Source organism: Uloborus diversus, chromosome 8, assembly GCF_026930045.1.
Source record: "Uloborus diversus isolate 005 chromosome 8, Udiv.v.3.1, whole genome shotgun sequence".
Classification (NCBI taxonomy): domain Eukaryota; kingdom Metazoa; phylum Arthropoda; class Arachnida; order Araneae; family Uloboridae; genus Uloborus; species Uloborus diversus.
This window is the reverse complement of record NC_072738.1, coordinates 18,150,344-18,172,790: the sequence shown is the minus strand read 5'-3', so window position 1 is coordinate 18,172,790 and position 22,447 is coordinate 18,150,344. Positions and strand designations below refer to the sequence as shown.

The following is a 22,447-nucleotide window of genomic DNA, read 5'->3' as shown; positions in this document are numbered from 1 at the left end:
ATGTGACCCTGGAAATAGTACACGAAATAGTAGTGATTCCAAACCTATTCAAATTTGTAATCCAACTCACACATACTATCATTGCTAACAATAGTCATGTGTCTGAAACACCAGCTTTCTGCAGTAAAAAAATTTAGTTGGAACAAAACACAACAGCTATTTATTTTTTGAGAATAAAACCTTAACCTGGATTAAATACCGACTCAAAACATTATTTATGACAAGTACATGTATTTTCAAATGTTTAAGAACATCCTCTTCTTCCATTTCTTCTTAGATTATGATTAACAAGTTATTTCTTTCAAACCAAAGTCCTAGAAATTAACTGATTTTCTTTTTTTAAGGGTCTTTTAACTTATATGGAAGCAACTTATAGTAATTTCCACTTCACACAAGAAATTTGCTATTTCCATTTAGTGATATTTTTACAAATGTACCTCAATATAGCTGTTCCTACACATTTTGTAAATTAAAAATTTTAAAAGATTGGAAATCCAAAATTAATTAGTTAAAAGAACATGGAATTCCAGATAACAACGGATAATTTTTACTCCTGCTTGTTATCCTGAAACATCTGTATGCTATTCAGAAAACAAAGTATAATACTTGGTGAAATCAAAAAGCTGAAATCAAAGCGGGATTTAAAAGCAGTGAAAGAAGTTTCATTGATCAGAAAATAAAATATTCACCTGTTTCAGCAAAAACATTTCAGCTTTTAACAGGTTTAATAGCTCTGTGTTTAACATTTCTAATTATTCTTAATCTCTGCTGGATTAATGGGTTGTACTTTCAATATGTCATCTCAACAACAAAACAGAATAGCTTAGGAATCACTTAAAAAAACTTACAAAACTGAAAAAGAATAAAAGAAAATTCATTTTTTTTATATTACATATACATGTAACATTTAAGAATATATATGCTATATTAAACATTTAGTTGGATTCAATACTGAACATAAATACACAAAATATCACTTAATTCTTTATAAACAGTTTGACAATGGAAGCGACTGATACAGAATCTGCAATGGACCAAGATTATTGTGAATAAAAGTTCATTTTACCCAATCAAACATGACACTGGAAATTGAGATCATGCACAACTTGAAAAAATAAATAAATAAATAAATAAAACAAACTACTAGGAATTTTTAATAAATTTACTACTCTCTCAACTTTTAAAATAATTTAGCAACACATCCCTCACTGGCAGCAACAGTGACATGTTTCAAAAATTTAAAAACATTCAATGATTATTGGTTTTAATTCAATTTAATGTTCTTTCTTGTCACTGGGGTCACTAAGAGGGTTAGGCCTTTAAGCTTGTTGAAAATATTTGAATTTTAGCCCTATCCATTTTTACTGGTGTAGGGAAGTATTGTTCCCACATTCAAACCTTGAAGTATTATTCTTCACTCAGCCTTAAAAAGGTATTAATTAATCAATCAGAGAAGGTCAAACAGTTTATAATAGACATTATAAACTATTAAATACATTAATCTTTTGCACAATTTGGGTGGAAATTATTTCCTACTGCTATATAAAATCCTTAAGTATGACTATAAGAATTAAAGGATCATTATTAAAGGGCCTTACAGCCAGGAATTTCTCTAAAATGCTTATGATTTGAATTTCTGAAAATTGTCTCATTCTGAAGGCCCAAAATTTACTGTAGTCTGTTTGTAATTCAATGTTTGTAATAACAATGAATTAAATTACTAGATTTTTCTTAAACCTTTGGGAATTGTCTTCAAGAACTAAAATTTCATATTTTTGCTAACATAGTGAACATTTTGAGTAATTTTCTGAACACAAAACACTTCTAAAAGTGTTTCAGAGGACAACATAGGGGTGCCCACCTAGAGGGGTCATGGCACAGACTGCACCTTTGCAATTTTTAGGGGGGTGGGGTGTTTTGAGGGGCGTTTTTCACTTTTTGGAGTGGGCTCGTTTTGGGGGATGGAGGCATTGCGATATTTAGGGAGGTGGTCCCTTGCTCTTGGGGGGGGGGGGGGAGGGGACCCCTGGACAACATACTCAAAATATTAAACTAAATACTTGTTTTTTCTTTTATTTATTTTTGCTTTCAAACAAAGAAAAGACATTTTAAACTATTCAAGCAGTGCATGAACCCTGACACGAGCTTCCTTTAGTAGCACACAATCCTATGTTATAAAGATTTCATATTAAAACATTTCTTTGTAGACAGTGTCGCAACACAAATCAACATTGGAAGGACATCGCTAGTCCTTGACATTTGGTTTGTACTCTTCTTCCGCATTTGGTAAGGGTAACTAAACAAGAGCAATATTTTCTGGTATCACAGGCTCTGATCCATCCATGATTTTGTTGGCTAATATTTACCCAGAGAAATCTCGTATCCCCCCCCCCCCCCCAAGCACAAAGGAGAAGAGAAGACTGGTTCATAAACATTCTATGGATTCAGGAAATAAAATTGAAATTTGTGACTGCATGGACGACTCTGCAGCAAGATTTGCCTGTGAAACAGGCTGTATTATTTTGAGAGGGAAAAAAAGAAACAATATTATTTGACCATTTTAACCTTTTTGTATCTTCTCACATTTTCAAATTTTGCATTCAATGTCCAGAACTTTATCCAGATTCTTAAAAATTGCTAACTTATATTAGAGTAAATTTACCATAATTTAAAAATTTATCAAATATTTTGAATCCTAATTCAGTACAAGCTCTATTTTTAGTAGAATAGTGTAAAAGAAGCTCTGTACCCTTTTAAGTAATTCGTTTCTACGCGTAATACAATATTTAAAAAATCGAGTTTAAACAATATCAAAAAATATTCAGCCACACTTCAGATATTAATGTTAAATACTTTGAAATAGAACATTTTAATTCCTTCTCAGGCTGCAAAAAGATTGCACATTTTAATGCACAAGTGCAGAAAAGAAATAAGAAAAAAAATGCATCAAAAATTCTTTTTACGAAAATACATTTATTTATTGTAGCAATGCATATAATTAATCAGCAACAACAATACTTTCAGCAAATCAGAGCCAAAACATTCTATTTTTAAATCATGGTAACTCAACATGTAATTCAAAAAAGGTAGATTTTCATGTTTGTCAGGAAATGATTTATTTTTTTTTTCAATAGATGGAAGCCTCCAGTTCAGACTAATGTCTAAGGTCTGAAACTTTTTGGCAAGAATTTTGTCATCTCTACTTTAAATTTTAGCCCCTGAGATCCTATCCTCGATTTTTATTGAACAGGATATTTGTCGCAGATTTTATTTTGATGCTAGCAATTGCTTATCTTCCTCGTGAAATGCCTTGCATTGATTAACAGGAATTTAATAAAGTTTAAATTCTTCATATTTTATTGAACTTAGCTTAATATTAATAGCTACTCTGTGAACAGGATCCCAGAAGGCTCAAGTTGAAGGGATTTTCTCCGAAAATGTTTTGAGGTTCTGTAGACAAATCTCTTTTGAAAGAGAATGTCGCAACATGTGAGAATGCTGCCCGCGCATTGAACTTTTAGAGATGCAAATCTGACAAAAGCGTTTAAAAGCTACTGGATTATTTCGGCACAAACTTCCTGAAATTACTGACTGGGTGCATGTTAACTGTGTTATTGAGTTCCAAGAAGGAACAAATTGATTTTATTTTAAATTTTTGCTTTTAAATGCATTATGTTGTTTATGCAATTTACAGTAAAGGTATAACTTCCGGACAGTGGCCAGGGAGCTATGCCACGGGACACCAAGGGGCTCATATGCCCGTTTTCCACCATGAAGGATTAAAAGTATATGTGAGAGCACGCATTCAAGGGACTAAAATTGCAATTTTCGGTTTTTAATTTTTAACCCCCCCCCCCCCCCCCCCCTCTCCGGCCCAAGAAAAATTTCTTACTACACCACTGCTTCTGGACCTGGTATTCCACACCTACATTGGTGACCCAGATATGTTATGAGCACGCATCCTACTAGAAAAACACATGCACTGTATTACAGCCTCTAATCCCAGAAAATATTTCTCCTGCTGACCATAAAAGCCTTGGTAATAAATTGGTAAAATACTTTTATTTTACTCTACTAAAACAGCTGAAACAAATTTTCATCACTTTGCAATAGCTTCACACATTCATCACAGGACCTTATTCAAATTGAATGTTTTACAACATCTTTAATTATTGCCTTAACTATAGTAAATTCATCTACATAATTCAGTATAAATATGTATAAGCTATGAAGTAAAAGCAAGATCTGATCCATGTTTACTTTGCTAAAGCATTCATTCCACCTAATCCTATGCCAACTATGTTTAAAATCAGCAACTAGCCAGCAACTCTTGCTATTTAAGTTGATATCATTTATATATACAAATAATTGTTTGTTCAGATAGGTTAATTTTTATAGTGCTTCAAAAATAAGTGCATCTTATAGAACAATTTAAAAGTGTCAAAAATATATGACAATTTGAAAATTTTCAATTTGTTGATTGTATTTTTATACCTACAAGTGTGCAAGATGTATCAAGATGACTCAACAAGCAAAATAGAAATTTTGTAGATAATGCATTGGAACACATAAAAAGCAATTTATAACCTTTAAGCATTTTTGCAATATGAATTCACTTTAAAGTAAACAATATAAAGCAGTGCCTAGTTCAAATTAACACATTCCTACAAGATAGACCAACTTTTACTTTATAATCAAATAGACATTGGATTTAAATTTCTTCTCTTAAAAACGAAAGTGAAAGGACGAAAATCTAATTGATAAAAAAGTTTCAATGAGACAGCAAAATACAGATTAAAAGTTTTAAAACTAGAATCTAGACAAAATAATACGCACAAAAGATAACTCCTATAAAATAACTCAAAATACACTGAAGATTATAAATATAAGAATTATAAAAAGGTGAAGAAAGAATAGCAACAGAGTAAAAATATGAAAAAACTACATTCTAAGGTTAACAACATCTCAAAAAATTTCAGTTCCTTCCTGAAAATTACAAATGTAATAAGCAAAGTACAAACACAAAGTTAAAAAAAAAAAAAAAAAAAAAAAAAAGATGCATAATTTATCTAACTCTACTAATACTTATTAAAAGAATATTGCCAAGGATGTTGGAAAAAGTATACTATCAACTTTCAGCTTTTAGCTTTTAATCTTAAATAGCATCAATCATAAAAGTCAAGGGTTGATAAAGGTTTTATTTTTTGGGTCCGCATTTTGTGAAAAAGTAAAATATTTTTGTGAATTTTCTTTATTTTTGTAAAAAAAGAAATTTTCATGAATTTGTCTTTTTTTTCTGGAAAAACGTAATAACAAAGCATTTTTAGTCGTCATACTTTATTGAGAAAGCCCTAACGAGTACAATAAGAGTAAATGAGGTAACATATGAAAAAAAGGATGCTTAAAATTCTTAGATTTAATCAACGATTTTGAAAAAGGATGCACTCAAACAAATTTTAATTGCAAGGTATCTGCTGCATATAGTGAATGGGGCCGTTTCTACGATGGGGAATTTTGTGAATAGGGCCACTTTTGCGATGCAGAAGTTTGTGAATGGGGCCACTTTTACGATATGGAATTTTAATAAGGGGCAGCAAAGAGGACCCAATTTTGGTCCAGATCAACTCCTGATTGTATATATTTAAATGAGTTTAAAATAAAGCCTCAATAAACAAAAAAAAAAAGGAAGAAAGCAAGAGAGAGAACTCAATATGAATGCAGCAACCAGCAGTTTTCGTAACTTTTTCTATCTTGACATGCACCTAGGTACCCTATACTACTAGGAGAAGCTTTGAGCAGTTAATTTCTCTTAACACTGTATGACTGTCAGGGAAGACAAGATTTAAGGCGGCACATTGTCAATTTTGTTGCAGGGAATCCCTCCTCTCATAAAACTTGTACAGCTCCAATTCTGAACATTTCAAGTTATATTTTCCTAACAAAACCAGTAAACTAAAAAAAATGCACATTTATCATCTTTAAAAAATTTAAAAACACTTCTGAAACTTCTAATTTAAGGGGGGAAAATGCTAGAAAATCAATTACAATGGGAGAAATTCTTTATAGTTGCTATCTTGTAAGATTAATTAAAATATAGCATGAGTTAATTGTTATTAGCTGCAAGATTTAAATCATCAGAAATTAGTTGAGTTTAAATACATTCAAGCCTTCAGTTTACTCAATGTTGTTTCACATTAGCACTGAAAATGATATACTGTTGTGTATCACTATACGCAGTTCAGCAGAACACCAAAAAACTTGCCAGACATAAAACTGCTTGATAATCACTGCATTCATAAAAAAAAAAATAAATAAATAAATAATTTTTCAAAAAAAAAATAAATAATAAAAAAAGGTAACAGAATAAAAATTTGAATTTGGCAAAAAGACATGATCCACATCTCTAAATTATTGTGAAAAAGGAATAATGAATTTTGTACTCTCACTAACATTCAGAAACGTTTTTATGCTTTATAGGAAAATCTTAACAAAAATGAAAAAACAACATGAAAATCAATGTTTGTTTACATATCACATGATAATCGTTTTAAAAACTGCTCTACAGTATTACCTGAGGAGCTTCACTGGATACAGCATAAAACCATACAATGAAAATAGTGACATACACTAAAAATATCTTGTTCATATTGAACTTGTTTGGTTTTCATTCCAGAAATCACAATGTGCTGTGTGTACACAAAGTAGCAAGAAAATTAGCATAATGTGAACTTAGAAACATTAAAATGCTTGTCAGTAAGGAACATCAAAATTAACAGAAAAGGCATATTCTAAACTACTAAAAAGTATGAAAGTTACACACTTACTTCAATTAAATGTGAAATGGATCAAATTACTTTAACTATTACAATTAACAAAATTATACTGTAGCATATACTAATTATTTGCATATATGTTATATTATGCTTGATAGTAATCATAGTCTCTTGCACTACTAAACTTGTTACTAAAACTATTTGTAAAGTGAGACAAAAACAAAAGATATCAAGTAATAAAAAGTTTCTATTATGATGCTAAAATGCAGATAGCTTCTTATTATTCTTACTTTACAATCTGTTTGTTTGGAAGAGTTTAGAAAACAAAAGTTTTTCTCTGCTGTAACTAGTTTATTCATAGTAAGATAACATGAACATTGCAGTTTTTTGTAACAATAATGTTATTTGAATTTTAAGAAAGATTCAGCGCTGCATTATAAATACAGATTTGCAAATATTCTTGGCTATTGAAAAACTGGTCAAATAATTAAAATTGTGAAAAGGAAATGTTATACATTCATGCCAATTTTACATATTAATGAGCTTATTCATTATTTATATCATACCCATGAATCTGCATTTTTACAACACATTAATATACTAGCTAGAAATTAAGAAAAACATGTTAACTGAAGGGTACCAAAACAAAAGCATTACAAAAGCAAGTTAAAAGAAATTGTACAACTTTGTGTATACACAGAATTGCAATTTCTGTAAAGTCAATATATGTTTATTCAAATATTTGAACACAAGTCACAACATATGAAAAACATTAAAAAAAAGGACTTAAAGCCAATAGCATCTTGCAAATAATTAAAAATATTGATGTATGCATGAAATATATATACATTTGAATTCAAAGTGTTACATGCAATATGGTTTCCATCACAAGCTAAGCAACATTTCTACTGAATATTAAAAAGCGATGTATAAAAGCAAATAAAAAAATTCCAAGCACTAAGTACTATTTAGATAGTCCTTTATGTAAAAATGGAGAGTGCCAAAGCAAAGTTAAGTGTTTCACCCAAATAGGATGACATAAAGAATATCGAAAAAATAGAAGAAATGCATATTGCTTGACTGTAGTACTTTGTATGATCTAATGCCCAAGTCTTTACCATGCACAATGGTATAAATAACATTTTACCTCATGTAATAAAAATGGACAATAAGATGGTTGTCAAATGAGCAAATTTCACGATTTTCTTGACATCTTTCTAGGCTTCCATCAAAAAATATTTCTTAGTTTTCCTGAATTTCAAGACATATTACGAAAGAAAAAAAAAGATCTTGGAGTGTATTAAGTTGAACAATTCACTTAACTTATATCCTATTGACCTGATGAAAACTGCAAAAAAAATTTTAAACTTCTGTTTTTGTTTTGAAGTATTTTTGCATTCTCACTTAGTTAATATTTTTAAGCAACACAATCACTCCAAGATTTTCATGTTTTGTTGGAAACCCTGTTTCTTTTAAATTGCTATCTAGCTGATCCATTATATTTCTAAAAGCAAATTTATAATTACAAATAACTTAGCAAAGCACTTACTATCCAAAGACAAAGTAAACTTGTTCATATTTTTGTATTTAAACTCAAAAGGGAACATTACACAGAAAAATCGCCATTTTGTTCTGCATGTAATTGCTAATATATTTCATTCAAAAATAGTAATTTTAAAAGGTTATGAACAAAATTTTTTGCATAAGTAATTGCAAATATGTTTATGATTCCTTAAACAAATTTTTTTTTTTTTTTTTTTTTGACCTATAGTTTTGATGAAATAGGTAAATAGGTCAACTCTCATGTGCAGAACAAAATGTGTTTCCCCTGAGATAGTCCAAAATTAGTTAATTGTTTTTCAAAATTCGACTCTCGTGATAACAATATTATAAAACTAATAGGAACACTTTGATGCCAAATAAAAATTGATATGCAATAGTTCTTCTTTTTTTAGATTACTTTTTCTTTTTCTGCTATAAGTACATAATTTTTTTTCTTTGATATTTTTATTCAGAAGAACAAGTCACTTATTTCTAGGTAAGCAAAATTTTACAGGCGTATTCATAAAACACATCTGTAACATTCATAAAAATATGCACTATTCAGTAATTTCTTACACCTACTTTTTCTAGTACAAAAACAAACAGGTGGTAGACATTTGGAGATTAAATGCTAAATGTAAAGCAAGATTAGCAAAGAAAAATATTAACATTCAAATGAAGTAGGCAAGTAATAAAAGTCCAAACGGATGTTAATACCATGTAATTATCTGACACAAAATGAAGTAACAGCAAAGGCTTTATTACTTTCTTAATTCATAAATATTCAGAAACTTAATGATAACAAAGAAAATTCACCAGAATAGAATAGTATAATTTTTAAAAAAAGAAAGAAAAATCACCAGGAGAAATAAGTATGCATATAAAACCAAAAAGTTCATAGTTAACTTCATTCATTGTATCAGAAAACTTTGATTTAACTTTATAAAGTTTGTCTAACCTAATAAAAAATAAGATGTAAAAAAATACATAGTAAAAGTCACGATTCTGCTTAGCTGACACATCTCTAAGAACATTTCATTAACTTTTACCATGAATTTTATAAAAGCAAATCTGAACTAATTTAAAACTTTAATTATGAAATAGCAAATATTACACTTCATAATTTTTATTTAAAGTAAATTTATATAACATTTTTTTTTCTATTTCCTAAGAAGCTCATACATGAAACATATAATTTAAATCATCATGAAAAAATAATTTATAATCACGTTTTATGTCACTATAAAATAGCCAAAGTCTACCACATTCAATCCTATAACTTTTCTAATTCTTTTTTGTAAGATGACTCTGGAAAAACTATTATCATCTTGAAGGGCAAGAACTGATTCCAGACTGTTCCCCAGTAGATGTGCATGTTGTACCACTATGGGATGATTGAAGGCTTGACATGGATCCCCTGCAAAAAAAAAAAAAAAAAAAAAAAAAACTATTTTTAACAACTATGAAGCTACTGTTATAAAGCAGAGTATTTTTTATGAGTTTATTTTATTGGGAGACTGAAAAACGTATATGACAAGAAAAAAAGGCGTTTAGTTGTTTATTATTAATATTATTTTACAATTTTCTAGCGACAGACCCAGATAAAATTTAAAACTGTCTGTGAACTCCAATAGTTTCTTTACAATTTTCTTCGAAAAACTGTTGTACTTTTCCCGAGTCTTATACTGTGGCCAATAGCAAAAATGTCAAGGTGAAAGAGACTAGAGAACCACAATGATACCAGCATGCTATTTGATATTTTTTCAATATCGTTAATTGTCGGAACTTCAAAATTTGGGACCAACATTTGTCGCTCACCAAAAAAAGTGTAGTAATTCAGAAATGTGTTAAAACATTGCAAAATTTGATTAAAGTGAAAAACCAACTGAAATAAAGCAAATTCTGAAGAAAAGTTTTTTTTCTTCAGAATTTGATCTTTATTTACATTGGTTTTTCACTTTAATCATATTGTGTGTATTTAAAGCTTATATGATAATTATTCATTGTAAAATTGTCTGCAATTCTTGAAAATTTTCTGTGAACAGCATTTGGCTGTTTGTCTATATTATGTGGGTCTGCTTGCAAAGAAACAAAAGTGATAACATATCAATTACTTTAAAATGTCCCCCCCCCTCTCACTATAATAAGTATAATTTAATTTAAAATCAAAACTTCCAGAGTTCATACTACTCTTTCAAAAGACAAACTAAGTTAGCAGTTAGAAGAAGAGACTGGATCTAAAACCTTTTTTTTTCTTTTCTTTTTTCTTTATTATTATTTTTTTTTTTTTTTTACTTTTTATTTATTTATTCATTTATTTATTTTTTCTTTTTAAGTTATATGTTGGCACTTAATGCACTATCTTCTTGAGTTTTTAAAAAAGAAACTTTTGATTTTCTTTTTTTTTTTTTTTTTTTTTCTGGCACAGGCTGGAGCAGATTTTCCCACCCTTGGGATCTATATATCTTCTATATCGCAAAAGGTATTTTAAAAGGAAGATCAATAGAATCAGGCTTTATTTTTTTCTTATTTTTTGAATAATTGGAGAAGTATAATGTATCAAACTTACAAGAATTATAAAATTAAGCTTAATGCCTTTATTAAAATTAAATATAAGTAGCAATAAAACGCATAAAATCTTAAAATTTCAGCTAGTAAATAAAATGAAATAAACATACTTGTAGTCCTGAGATTTTAGCACCTCATAGTAATACATAACCTTGGATTTATGAGAGGTCAGAGGAAAATCAAAGGAATGATGATGCACTGTATCCACATGCTTCCATTGTAAAATATAAGTGCCTTCTATTCTGGTTACATGAGAGCCCTGTAATGATGAAAGAAAAAAGAATTCAACACTAATGGATTTAGCACATACAAAGACAATCAACCAAGTTAATCAGATGTACACCGACCTGCATGAAGATTTCATCCTCTGTTTGGCGACATAAAACGGAAAAAACATTCTAGGAACTCTAATGAATGAATTAATCCCCTGAACACATTCAACTAAATAATCTAACTTCAAACCAATCATTCAAACTGGAATTTCTAATTTTTTAATCAAAATATCAGCAAAATACTTAGAAGAGTTTAAAAAAAAAAAGATGCCTATGGAGAATTTTGTAAATGCTAACAATAATGATAAGGTTATTTGCTATGTTTTTGTCTTTTTTTTTTTTTTTTTTTCAAAGAAGAAAAGAATTAAAGGAACACATTCACACTGTTCAAAACATTTAACTGACATTTTATACAAAATAAGAACTAAATAATTTGAATAGTCTGTTACAATATATTTGTGTTCCTTTAATTCGTCTTTCAAAAAAGAAAAAGACAAAAAAAGACAAAAACATAACAAAGAACCTTAGCACTATTATTAGCAGTTACAAAATCCTTTGTAGTACAGTTGAACTCTCTTTATATGGTCACGTTTAATACTAAATCACGGATAAAACAAACATTTTGTTCATTACGTTTGGTTTGCTATCTAATTACATTAAAATTTCATGTATAATATGTATATTAAATTGAAAGTCTTGACTAAGGCAAACAAAGATTTCTGGCTGCTTTACTTAAAATGTTTGTGGCTGAATACTAAAATTTTCTTTTTTAGAAATTATTCATCATAGTGTTAAGTAGCAGAAAGCCCCATAGTGTAAAGAGAAGAAAAGTTTAAATATTTTACGTAGAAAATAAAGCCCGTACATTTGTTTAATATTGGACAGTTCAATTTACTAGGAGACAAAACTGCTCTTCTTCCATTGTGGATTACAACCTATTCCGCAATTGTCGATTATCTCATTTTCCTTTTTCAATATTTTCCAAAAATTTATAAGAAATAAGTGGTTTTTTTCTCAATGTAGTAGTAATATTTTTTAAATACAGGTAAGCATTTCTTCATTTTTTGACAGTATCACTCATTCATGGTTGTTACGAATAATGTCCACTACGAACAAATTCGCTGATTTTTGACATTTCATATTAATGGAGTTCAACTGTACTTGAGAATCCAGATGAAGGTCTGAGGCATGTAACCAAAGTAAGAATTATTCACTTAAGTGTTAAGGTACAAAACAATTAAAAACCAGATAAGTTGAAAAAATATTTTTGTGCTTGAAAAGTAAAAACAGATAACAGCGTTTAATTGCACAAAATTGCAGATTACTGTAGACATGTGTTTTGGAGTTACAATGAACCCCGTTTTCAGTGCAAAATAAGTGAGCCTATGGATGAAAAGACAGGTTGGATGCCTTTTCATCCAAAGCTCACTTGTTTTACATTGAAAAAGGAGTTTCTTGTAACTCCGAAACACATGTTTGCAGTAATTTGCAATTTTGTGCAATTAAACATTGTTATTTCTTTTTTACTAATTAAATCAGTATTGAACATTCAATTTGTGGCATATAACAATTCTAAAGGTGTCTCAGAAAATTTTATTCATTCAAAAGTGCATTAGTGTCAATGCCTGAAGGAAAACAGCACAAGTCATATGATATGAAAGATATTTAAACGTTTGTGTTTAGCCTTGCTTTCAGTTTTAAAAATAACTCTCTTTTTTAATGTGATTATGTTTAATACAAAATCTCAGCTAAAATGAACATTTTGTTTGTTATGTTTGGTATGCCATCTAATTACATTAAAAATTTCATGTATAATACGAAAATTAAATTGAAAGTCTCAGTTTAATGTCGGTAGAGGAACGAAGTCGAAGAGGAACAAAAATTTGAATTGTGTTGAATACTGTATCCTTTTTTTTAGAACTAATTTATAATTTTCTTAGGTAGTTGAAGTCCTATTGTGTATCAAGAAGAAAATATTAAACATTTCGCATACAAAATAAAGTCCGTACATTTATTTACCAGTGGACATTTCAGTTTACTTGGAGACAAAACTGTTCAGCTTCAATTGTGGATCACAACCTATTCTGTGATAGTTGATTATCATCTTCCTTTTTCAATATTTTCCAAAAACATTCATTTATAAGAAATAGGTGATATTTGTCTGAATGTACTAATAGTTATATTACAATGTGTGAATAAGTAGAAATATTTTTAAAATATAGGTAAGCATTTCCTCGTTCTTTCACAATATCATTCATCCACAGTTGTTACAAATAACCACTAATACCAAAAATTGGTGGGTTCTTGACATTTTGTGTTAACTGAGTCAACTGTATATGCAATCTGAGACAAAAACAGAGGTCAAACACATTTTTCAGAGTAATAAAGACTTTTTCCAGTCATACTAAACTAACCTGAACACTTTCTCCATCTTTACAAACCAGTGTAGGCTCTACAGTATGATAATCCTTCCCAAGGACCCATTGCTTGGGTATCACACTATGAACTGGGACATCCAAGCTGAGCATGTTTAATGGCAAGGATGGATGACCACAGCCCTGCAATTCTTCTTCGTTTAATTCTTTTTCGGGCTGAGGAACAGGCTGCTGGGTTCGAAAGACACTGAATGAAACATCATCCTTCATAACATCAAAATCCCAGCAAATTACGCTTCCTTTGTCAGTGATATCGAGCACAACCTGAAAGGGATAAAAAAACATTTTCTAAAATTTGGATGAACTAAATAGCATTGAAAAGATTTTTGCAGAATTCTTCTTCATCACCATTATTATTTTCAACAATTACTATACATCAATAAATTACTATGAGCACAACTTGAAAAAACGTAAGCAGGCCCATTATTTAGGAGATCAGGGGGTTGAACAATAATAAAAAATCAGCACAAAAACTTGAATGAACCATTTAAAGATGAAAGTACACTCTGGTAGGGACAAAGAATAATCAAAGGATCCATGACAGGAAGAAGCTTTGTAGAATTGAAATCATAAAACAAAGAATTAAAACATTGGGTTTCTCATTAAAATGAAGTAATATGTTGCATATTAAACATGTAATATTTCCTAGACAATATTAGAACTTTGCTTCCCTACAGCTAATATCAAACCTTCTTACCTTTAAAGCTTTTTCTAGTGTCAAAAGTAAAACTGAAAACTACATAAAAAATAAAAAGGTGTCTAACAATTTCCTTGCTTTGGGTTTTGCAGCTTTAATAAATTCCGTAGATCTCTATTATGTTTTTGTTTCGTTGACACCTCCTTGATGAAAACAAAATAAAGGATAAAATTATTGAAACATTTTTGTAATACTTTTTGTTACTTCATTTATTTATTCATTTCTGAATTCAAGACGTTGGTTTTTTGATTCCAATAATAGGGAAGAAAAAGCATATCAACAAATTTTCCACAAATGGCAAAAACTTCAGCATTGTGTAGCAGCAAAAGAGTAAAAGTAATAGAAGTAAGTATAAGAAATCTTACTGCATTAATCAAGTAGAACTTAAATAAAAGACCCTATTTTTTTTTTTTTTTTTCAAAAAATGCATTATTATAACTTATAAGTTAACAAATGGTTACCTCATGAAACTGGCCTTTAAGAAGGGAAATTACATGATACATAGAATCATCAAATAAATGATTTCCTTCTGCCTTCTCTTTCTCGTATTCTTCAACAGACATGTAAAAAGACTTGGGCACTAGACCACCTTCGCTCATTTTAGCCTAAAAAAGATGGGAGGAAATAAAATACCCACAGAGAAAAAGTTCAAATAACACAATCTTCAAGCATGGTCACCTTTAAATTTAGTATGGTGAGTTTCATTTCAAGAAACATTGAAGTCAAACAGGAAAATTTAGAGTAGACACAAAACACAAATTTCATAAAATAGGGTCTGGTGGGGGAAAGTGATCAATGGGGTAAAGTGGTCATACGTCAAATAAATGACTATAGCTTGGAAATAAATGTTCGAATGAATGTGAAAATTTTATTTTAGGTTCGGGGAGTTAGAAACTACATTTTGAATACAAAATTTCCAAAACTGGCAAAATTTTATTTGGTGAAGAAAATAATTTGTGTAAATATGAAAATTTTAAAAATCTAAACACCTTTTTTAACTTCTTTGGGAAATTTTGTTTGTTAGAATTATGAACAGATTGACGGCACAGGAAGTTTCCTACATGTCTTAAGATCGCTTACTCATTAGCAGTTAGTTGAATATATTTTAGATCAGTTTTTATAACAATTTCAGTAAGATGGGGTAAAGTGGTCATAATATTAGGCTTAACGAATATTGTTCTTCTAATGTCACTTAATAGTTATGTATAAGGTATTAAATATTAATTTCACTTAATATGTATTGTTTTTACCGTAAATGGGGTTAAATATACGAGTACATACGTATGCATACGCATATACTCATGCAGGCGCGTATATAAACGTATTCACATAAATGCACCAATAAATACGTATATGGGTATCTGCGATATGGGTATTTTTTATCTATGCAGATATACATTCGACTATACAAGTATATACTTGCTTTTACTCGTATGTATACGAACACTTATATACTCAGGTAGATATGTGTATACACGTACGTACTCGAGTAGACACTTACATACAAGCATATGACATACAAGTATACAGGGTTAGTTTAAACTCTTGGGAAAAATTTTAACAGATGTTAGAGGGGAGGATAAGAAGCAAGAATCACAAGGAACATATGGTCACAAACACCCCCAAAGCAGAATACTTTAGGATGTTCTGCAACGCAAAATCATTTGACTAAAATTGTTCTGCAAGTACTTCAAGCATTGTACGCGAAAAAACGTGACGTTTTCCACAAATTGGGTGCCAAAAATCAAAATAGTTTCACATAGGAGTTTTTTTCTTTTTCAAACTGGACTGTTGCTACTTATTTCTGTGGAAATGATATATTTCCGGAAACATGACAGCTATCAACCAAATGACTAATTAAAGAGCACTAAATTTGGAAAATCAGTTGACCATGAAAAGTATAAAACCAAAAAAACTTCAACAAGGTGTAAAACCTAAACCGAATTGAGATTCTCCAAAAATAGTTTGTTTGCTTTCTAAAATGCATAGAAAGAGCAAAGATACCAAATTTTTTTTCAAAACCCGGACCTAGGTGGCAAACGACATTTTTTTTTTGGTTAATTTTACATGGCATGAAGGAGCAATTAAAATAATGTAACAACGTAAATAAACTACTAATATAAAAAATAAATTGAGTCGAGTTTGGGTTGCATATAAAACACTTCAAAACTTTCTAAGTAATTAAAATATTTTCTGGATGCAAAGGGATTGAAATCTCAAACAAGACACGTAATTTCCGGCGATGGACGTGTTTCAATAATAGCATGTTTCCAAAACATTCGTGTATGGCCGAAATTGCAGTGGATGAAGATCGACTAGGAAAGTCCTACAAAGGACTTATCGAATTACACTTATCGAAAGGACTAATCGAATAGCTTTCCACAAATTAATCGTAATTTACGAGAATTTTAAATTTTCTTCTAATTTTAAGAAATCTGCAGAATTTTTGCAAAATTCGATCTTGAGTTGGAAGATATTTAAATCGATTATTTCAGACAGGGCAGAAATCCAACTAATGCAACTTTTCAGGAATCAATAAAAAGGGATTATTTCATTCAGAAATGAACTAAATTCTACGAAGATTTTTGACTAATCTAGCCACAAGTAGGATCATTCCCTCACCTTAAATTACGTTTCATTTTATCACTGAAATTATTATTATTTTTTTTTAATTTGGACTTATGCCCTTTCTGCAATAAATATCCTGAAAAACTAGTTTAGAGTGATGAAAGTGTAAATCAAGTGAAACAGATTTGTTATTTAAGCAGGCAACATTGTGAAGACTACGCAGGTCCTAATGATAGCATTATGATGCTGCCAGGGTGGTTTGCCAGAGTCATAGTAAATAATTAAAAGCCTAATACTATGCCAGAAAAATACAACTCATATGAAAAATTAACACACTTAAACTAGGCTAACAGTGTTTTGCTCACTAACTTCATAAGTTCATATTTATTTGTAAAATTGTTGTAGAAATTTGGTGATCACATTTTTATTCCTAATTGAATTTCAAATAGAATTTTACTTCCATTACTCAAAATATAATGCAAAAAATGAAAACCAGACAAAACTTCTGAAAAATATACGGAACTATGAATAAAAAATTTAAAGGAAGAAAAGCGTAAAAATATGTTAGAAAAAAAATGGACTTAACTGTGTCAAATCATTTTTTTAGCCCGCGCCAGGGGAGGGGGGGGGGCGAAGTTCGTGATTTTTCCGGAGGGGGTCCCCGGAGGTCTGAAGTTCGGGAACCTCTGTTCTATCGAATATTTAAACATCATGAATGTTGATAATTAAAACATTTGTCGCCCAGTAGAATCTTTTTCCAAAATCTCAATTTGAGAGGTAAGTATTCCTCTTAAAAAATGAAGGGCATCTGTCTTAGCAGTTATAAATTTCATTGTTTTCAACAGATTTGAAGGTGAAAAAATATTTATGTTATTTCGGGATTTCACTTCTAAGACATCGGCTTCTAAGACACATGGTTATAATATGTGATATCTGTTTAACGTTCTTTCTACTATCCTAAAATCCCGGTCGCATAGGACAAACAATTGTCCTCCCAGAGGAAAATTATCAGCAATCTTGTTAAATTTCTTCAGTGTTATTTCTACAAAAAGTCTCCTGCATTGTTATTATTTTGGCCAGCGTATATCTCACTGAAAGCATCCAGTTTTTTCGCAGTTAATAGACTGATGTTAATAGAACCTCTGAGAAATTAGTGACTTTCATTCCGATTCCGTGATTTTGAATCCCCCCCCCCTCAGCTGACGAACATACCATTACCCAGATTACGCTAGATCAAAAGAGTTATTTGTTTTTACTTCATTTGCCGAAAAATCTAGTTATTCTATGATCTTTGCCATAGCGTCTTACTATTTCTTCCCTCGTGTTTAGTGCAAAAAAGGCATAAGTCTGGAACTTATGTCCGTTCTGCACGAAACGAAAAATGTGACCCCAAAATAAAGTGCTTTGTTGTACAAGGATTGACTTTTCTGCTACACCAGTCGATGCCTCTACATACAAACATGGGAAAACCAAAGCTAACTCAATTTTGAAAAAAAAATGTGACTTATACCTTTTCCGCAATAATCAATTCGTTATGAAAGCCTACCTAGGATCTGATCTTTAAACGCGTTTTACTCGAAACTTAAAATAGTTCACTTGCATCACTTTGCTTCTCACTGCCTCATTTGTAGAAAGTTTACAGTTTCTACAGATTTTCTGCACCACAGTTTCTGCAGATTTTCGGCACCGCGGTTTTTGCAGATTTTCGGCAGAAGTTTTACTGAAATTTGCAGAATTTCTGCAGAAAATTTATCAGTCTTCCTCTCACATTTGAAAAGAATTGTTCTGCAGCTAAGGCATCTGTTCTGCGACGTACGTCGCAAATTTAGTAGTATTCTGCTTTGGGGACAAACACAATGCTGACGCGCTACATGCACGCAAAGCCAAAGACTGATGGATGCAAAACAGGTCACAAATTTGTTACACTAAGACAATTTTGCACAACACTTTAGGTCGTAAGAAAGTTTTAAAGTGATTGAAGAAATTTGCGGCCTGCAGCTGTAATACATGCATCGCAATCACAAAGCACTCTCTGTTGTAATAACGAGACTTTTGAAAATCTTTCATCCGTCACTGCGCCTTTGTTGCGATGCGTTTATTAGAACTACTACGGGCCGTAACTTTTAACAAGTGCTCTAAATATTTCTTAAAAACTTAAAATTTTGAGTAAAATCATCTTTGTTTAAAAAATTTGTGACCTGTTTTGCATCCATGAGTTTCTGGCTTTGTGTGCATGTAGCGCGTCAACGACCATAAGCTCCTTATTATTCTTTGCTTTTTATCCTCACCTCTCACACCCCTTAGATTTTTGCCCAAGAGCTTGGATTCGCTTTGTAAGCATACATGTATGTTAAGCGTATATACTCGTGAATACATATATGTACTGGTGTATACACGTAAATGTAAGTGTATACACCAGTACATATATGTATTTAATTGTGTTTTCAGGTATATAATTGTATTTATACGTATACATACGTATATACTCGTGCTTCCATATATACATGTATATTAGGGTGGAACGAAAAAAACAAAGTTTTTATTTTCGAATCGTAATAGTGTGGAAAAGTTGCGATTGGTGAAGACTTACAAAACAAAACAAAAATTTTAAAAATCGGATAATATCTTCCGATCCCGCAACGAGCCTGAATATTTGAAAAAAATGGAAAATTTCGTGTTTTCTTAGTGATTTTTCAAAACTTTTGTTTTAATGTTTCTTTTTAAGGCTCTAAGACGGAAAAGTGATTGGTAAAGCTTTCAGAAAAAAAAAATTGAAATCGAATAATACCTTCTGATCCAGAAACAAGCCTAAAATTCGAAAAAGTTGAGAATTTCAGGTTTTTTACCGAATTTTTAACATTTTTGGTTCAATGTACTTTTTCAGGCTACAGAACGGAGAAGTTACGTTTAGTGAAGACTTCAAAACAAAAAAAAAATATCTTTTTGAAATAAAACAATATTTTCCGATCGCGCAACGAACCTACATGTTTGAAAAAATGAAAACTTTAAGCCCTTTTTCAGCTTTTTTTTAATTTAAGTTTACCGATCCTCATAAGTTCGGTATGAAATACTAATGGAAGAAGGTTTGTTTATAAAACAAATGTGATATTTTAGTATTAGCCTGCCTGTGAAATTGTCCACGTGGCCCTTTAATCCCGCTAGACTTATATTTGTTTATGCCGCTCAGTACAGTGTATGCATCTAATACACCCCATTAGCGCCTCACGATCTTGAATTTCTGAGCTTTTTAGTTGGCTTGTGTCTATAGGTATCTTACTTAAATGAATAAAGCAGTCATGCTGGCATCAGTATTTCTCAATGTTTCTAATGTGTGTGTGAAGTCGATTTGCTCTGCTAAACGTGTTTCAAACATGAATCCATCTTTGCAGAAAAGAATAACGAGAAAGTCCTTTGAGTGCCCTATATTTGGCCACCCGAGAGATTTGCCAACAAATAAGCTCCCTACTTATGAAAATGTACTTCAAAGTTGCTTTCAAGAGAGATTTGAGTTAGCTAGAAAAGTCAATAACACGAAAGCGAGTTCTTCCATTGTTAAGGACATAGTGGCGCAAAAAAAATTAAATGTATCTTTGATAAGGCCTCGATTATTACAGTTTCCGTGAAAAGAATTGCTCAGCTCATTGATATCTTCTATAAAAATATCTCAATTTCATGAGATCTTACAACCGAGACATTATGTTGGACGAACATTGCAATGGGCTATTTGTTTATTACATTTCACTGAGTTGCCTTTTCGCCATCTTTTTCGGTATTTGGATGGTGGAACAACTGGCCCAAATTCGTTTTCCGGACCAATAGGAGAACAACTCAGAGGTTGCGAAAAACTGCCAGTAATAGATTTTCAAGCAATTGACTGTACAATTCCAGATGTAAACAGAAAGTGCTTGAGCAAGGATCAAAGATATCTTTTAGATATATCTCATGCAATAAAGATTGGCAATTGCCCAAATGATTTGTCAAATCGTGACCCTGGCCCACTCTCACATTCCAGATGGCTCACTTGTGCAAATAGAGTCCTTAGACTGTACGTAAGTGTATCGATTGCATCAGGTGACTTAAAAGACATAGTGACTTTTATTTTGAGATGTTACGTGCCGGTTTGGTTTGAAATAAAGAACCGCAAAAATTTCAAAGACGGTGCCATTCATGTTTACAGAACAATTCAAACCTGTCGATACTTACCTGACAATCTAAAACAAGTTGTTTACCCTGTCATTGAAAGAAACTCTTTCTTTGCGCATCCCGAAAACTTATTAATGGCAATAGTGTTTGATGAAAGGAGGCACATAAGAGAACTAGCGTTTAAAAACGTCTTAAAAGCCAGGGAGTCTGCTTCTAAAGGCAAAAGCATTAGAGACTTTGTCATTCCATCTCTAAATTTCGAAGCAGAAGATTACACAGAGATTATTAATTGGAACACGACAAAGCTATCTTCTCCACCTTTTCTTCGAAAAGTTCCTAACAAAGACGTTGAAAATCTTATTGCAACAGGCACTATACCCGACTGGGATATAAAACTATTCCCTTGCCATATACGCAAGCTGTCGAAAGATGTGTGAAGCTAGTGACGGAGGCTTCACTCAAAGTGTGTGAATTTAAATCAAGAGATAGCTACATAAGAGCAACATTGAAATCTAGTTCAATTATGCCCGAATTTTCCAAAAAATCTGATTATAAAATAGCTTTAACAAGTAACACTTAAAACAATAAGACTTGTACACTGGATTGTAAATTTGGTAAATATTTCATATCTTTATATTATTTGAAAATGTTTCATTGTTGTAAAGAATGGTAGTTTTGCATGTTTAGAAGATACCTTAAAAGTCAAGAAATAAATTAATGTTTATGTGTAACATAGTGTTTTTTAAAAGGCTTTTCCCTGTAACACCGGGGGAAACAAGAAGAACAATTTAATTTTTAATCACTATAAAAAAAGATGAAATTCTCCCCTTTTTTTTTACTTTTCATGCTTGTTCCTGGATCAGAAGGTATTATTTGATTTCAATATGTTTTTTTAAATTTCTGAAGGCTTCAGCAATCGTAACTTTCCCGTCTTAGAGTATTAAAAAGAAACGTTGTAGCAAAGTTTTTAAAAAATCGCTAAAAACATGAGATTTTCCATTTTTTTCAAATTTTTAGGCTCGTTGCGGGATTGGAAGATATTATCCGATTTTAAAAATTTTTGTTTTGTTTTGTAATTCTTCACCAATCGCAACTTTTCTGCACTATTACAATTCGAAATTAAAAACTTTGTTTTTTTCGTTCCACCCTAATGTATATACGAGAGTAGACACGTTCAAACACGCACTAAATGCATCCACGAATTTACTCGTGTATACCCGTATATATTTATGTACAGTTATGTATACACCCACATGTGTGTGTATACATAACTGTACATAAATATATACGGGTCTTTTCCCCATCCCATGGGGGTAAAGTGGTCATAAATACAAAGGGAAAAGAAAGTGTTATAAAACTAATTAAATCAATATTTTTTTTCTAAACTTCAATGTACTGTGTTCTTTAATAATGCAATGTAAAATAACGACAAAAAAAGTTGAAGTGTTT

General features: G+C 30.9%; 1 protein-coding gene across 1 annotated transcript in view; it reads right to left on the bottom strand.

Moving 5' to 3' along the window:
* Positions 1 to 6,820: 6,820 nt before the first annotated feature.
* The window catches only part of LOC129228288 (SEC14-like protein 1), a 66,239-nt gene continuing 50,612 nt past the window's right edge, over positions 6,821 to 22,447 (bottom strand). The window contains exons 12-15 of the mRNA XM_054862964.1: positions 14,749 to 14,892; positions 13,570 to 13,854; positions 10,994 to 11,142; positions 6,821 to 9,732 (exon numbers count right to left, since the gene is read on the bottom strand). Coding sequence (XP_054718939.1) covers positions 9,639 to 9,732; positions 10,994 to 11,142; positions 13,570 to 13,854; positions 14,749 to 14,892 — 672 coding nt within the window. The 3' untranslated portion in view covers positions 6,821 to 9,638. The remainder of the gene's footprint in view (positions 9,733 to 10,993; positions 11,143 to 13,569; positions 13,855 to 14,748; positions 14,893 to 22,447) is intronic.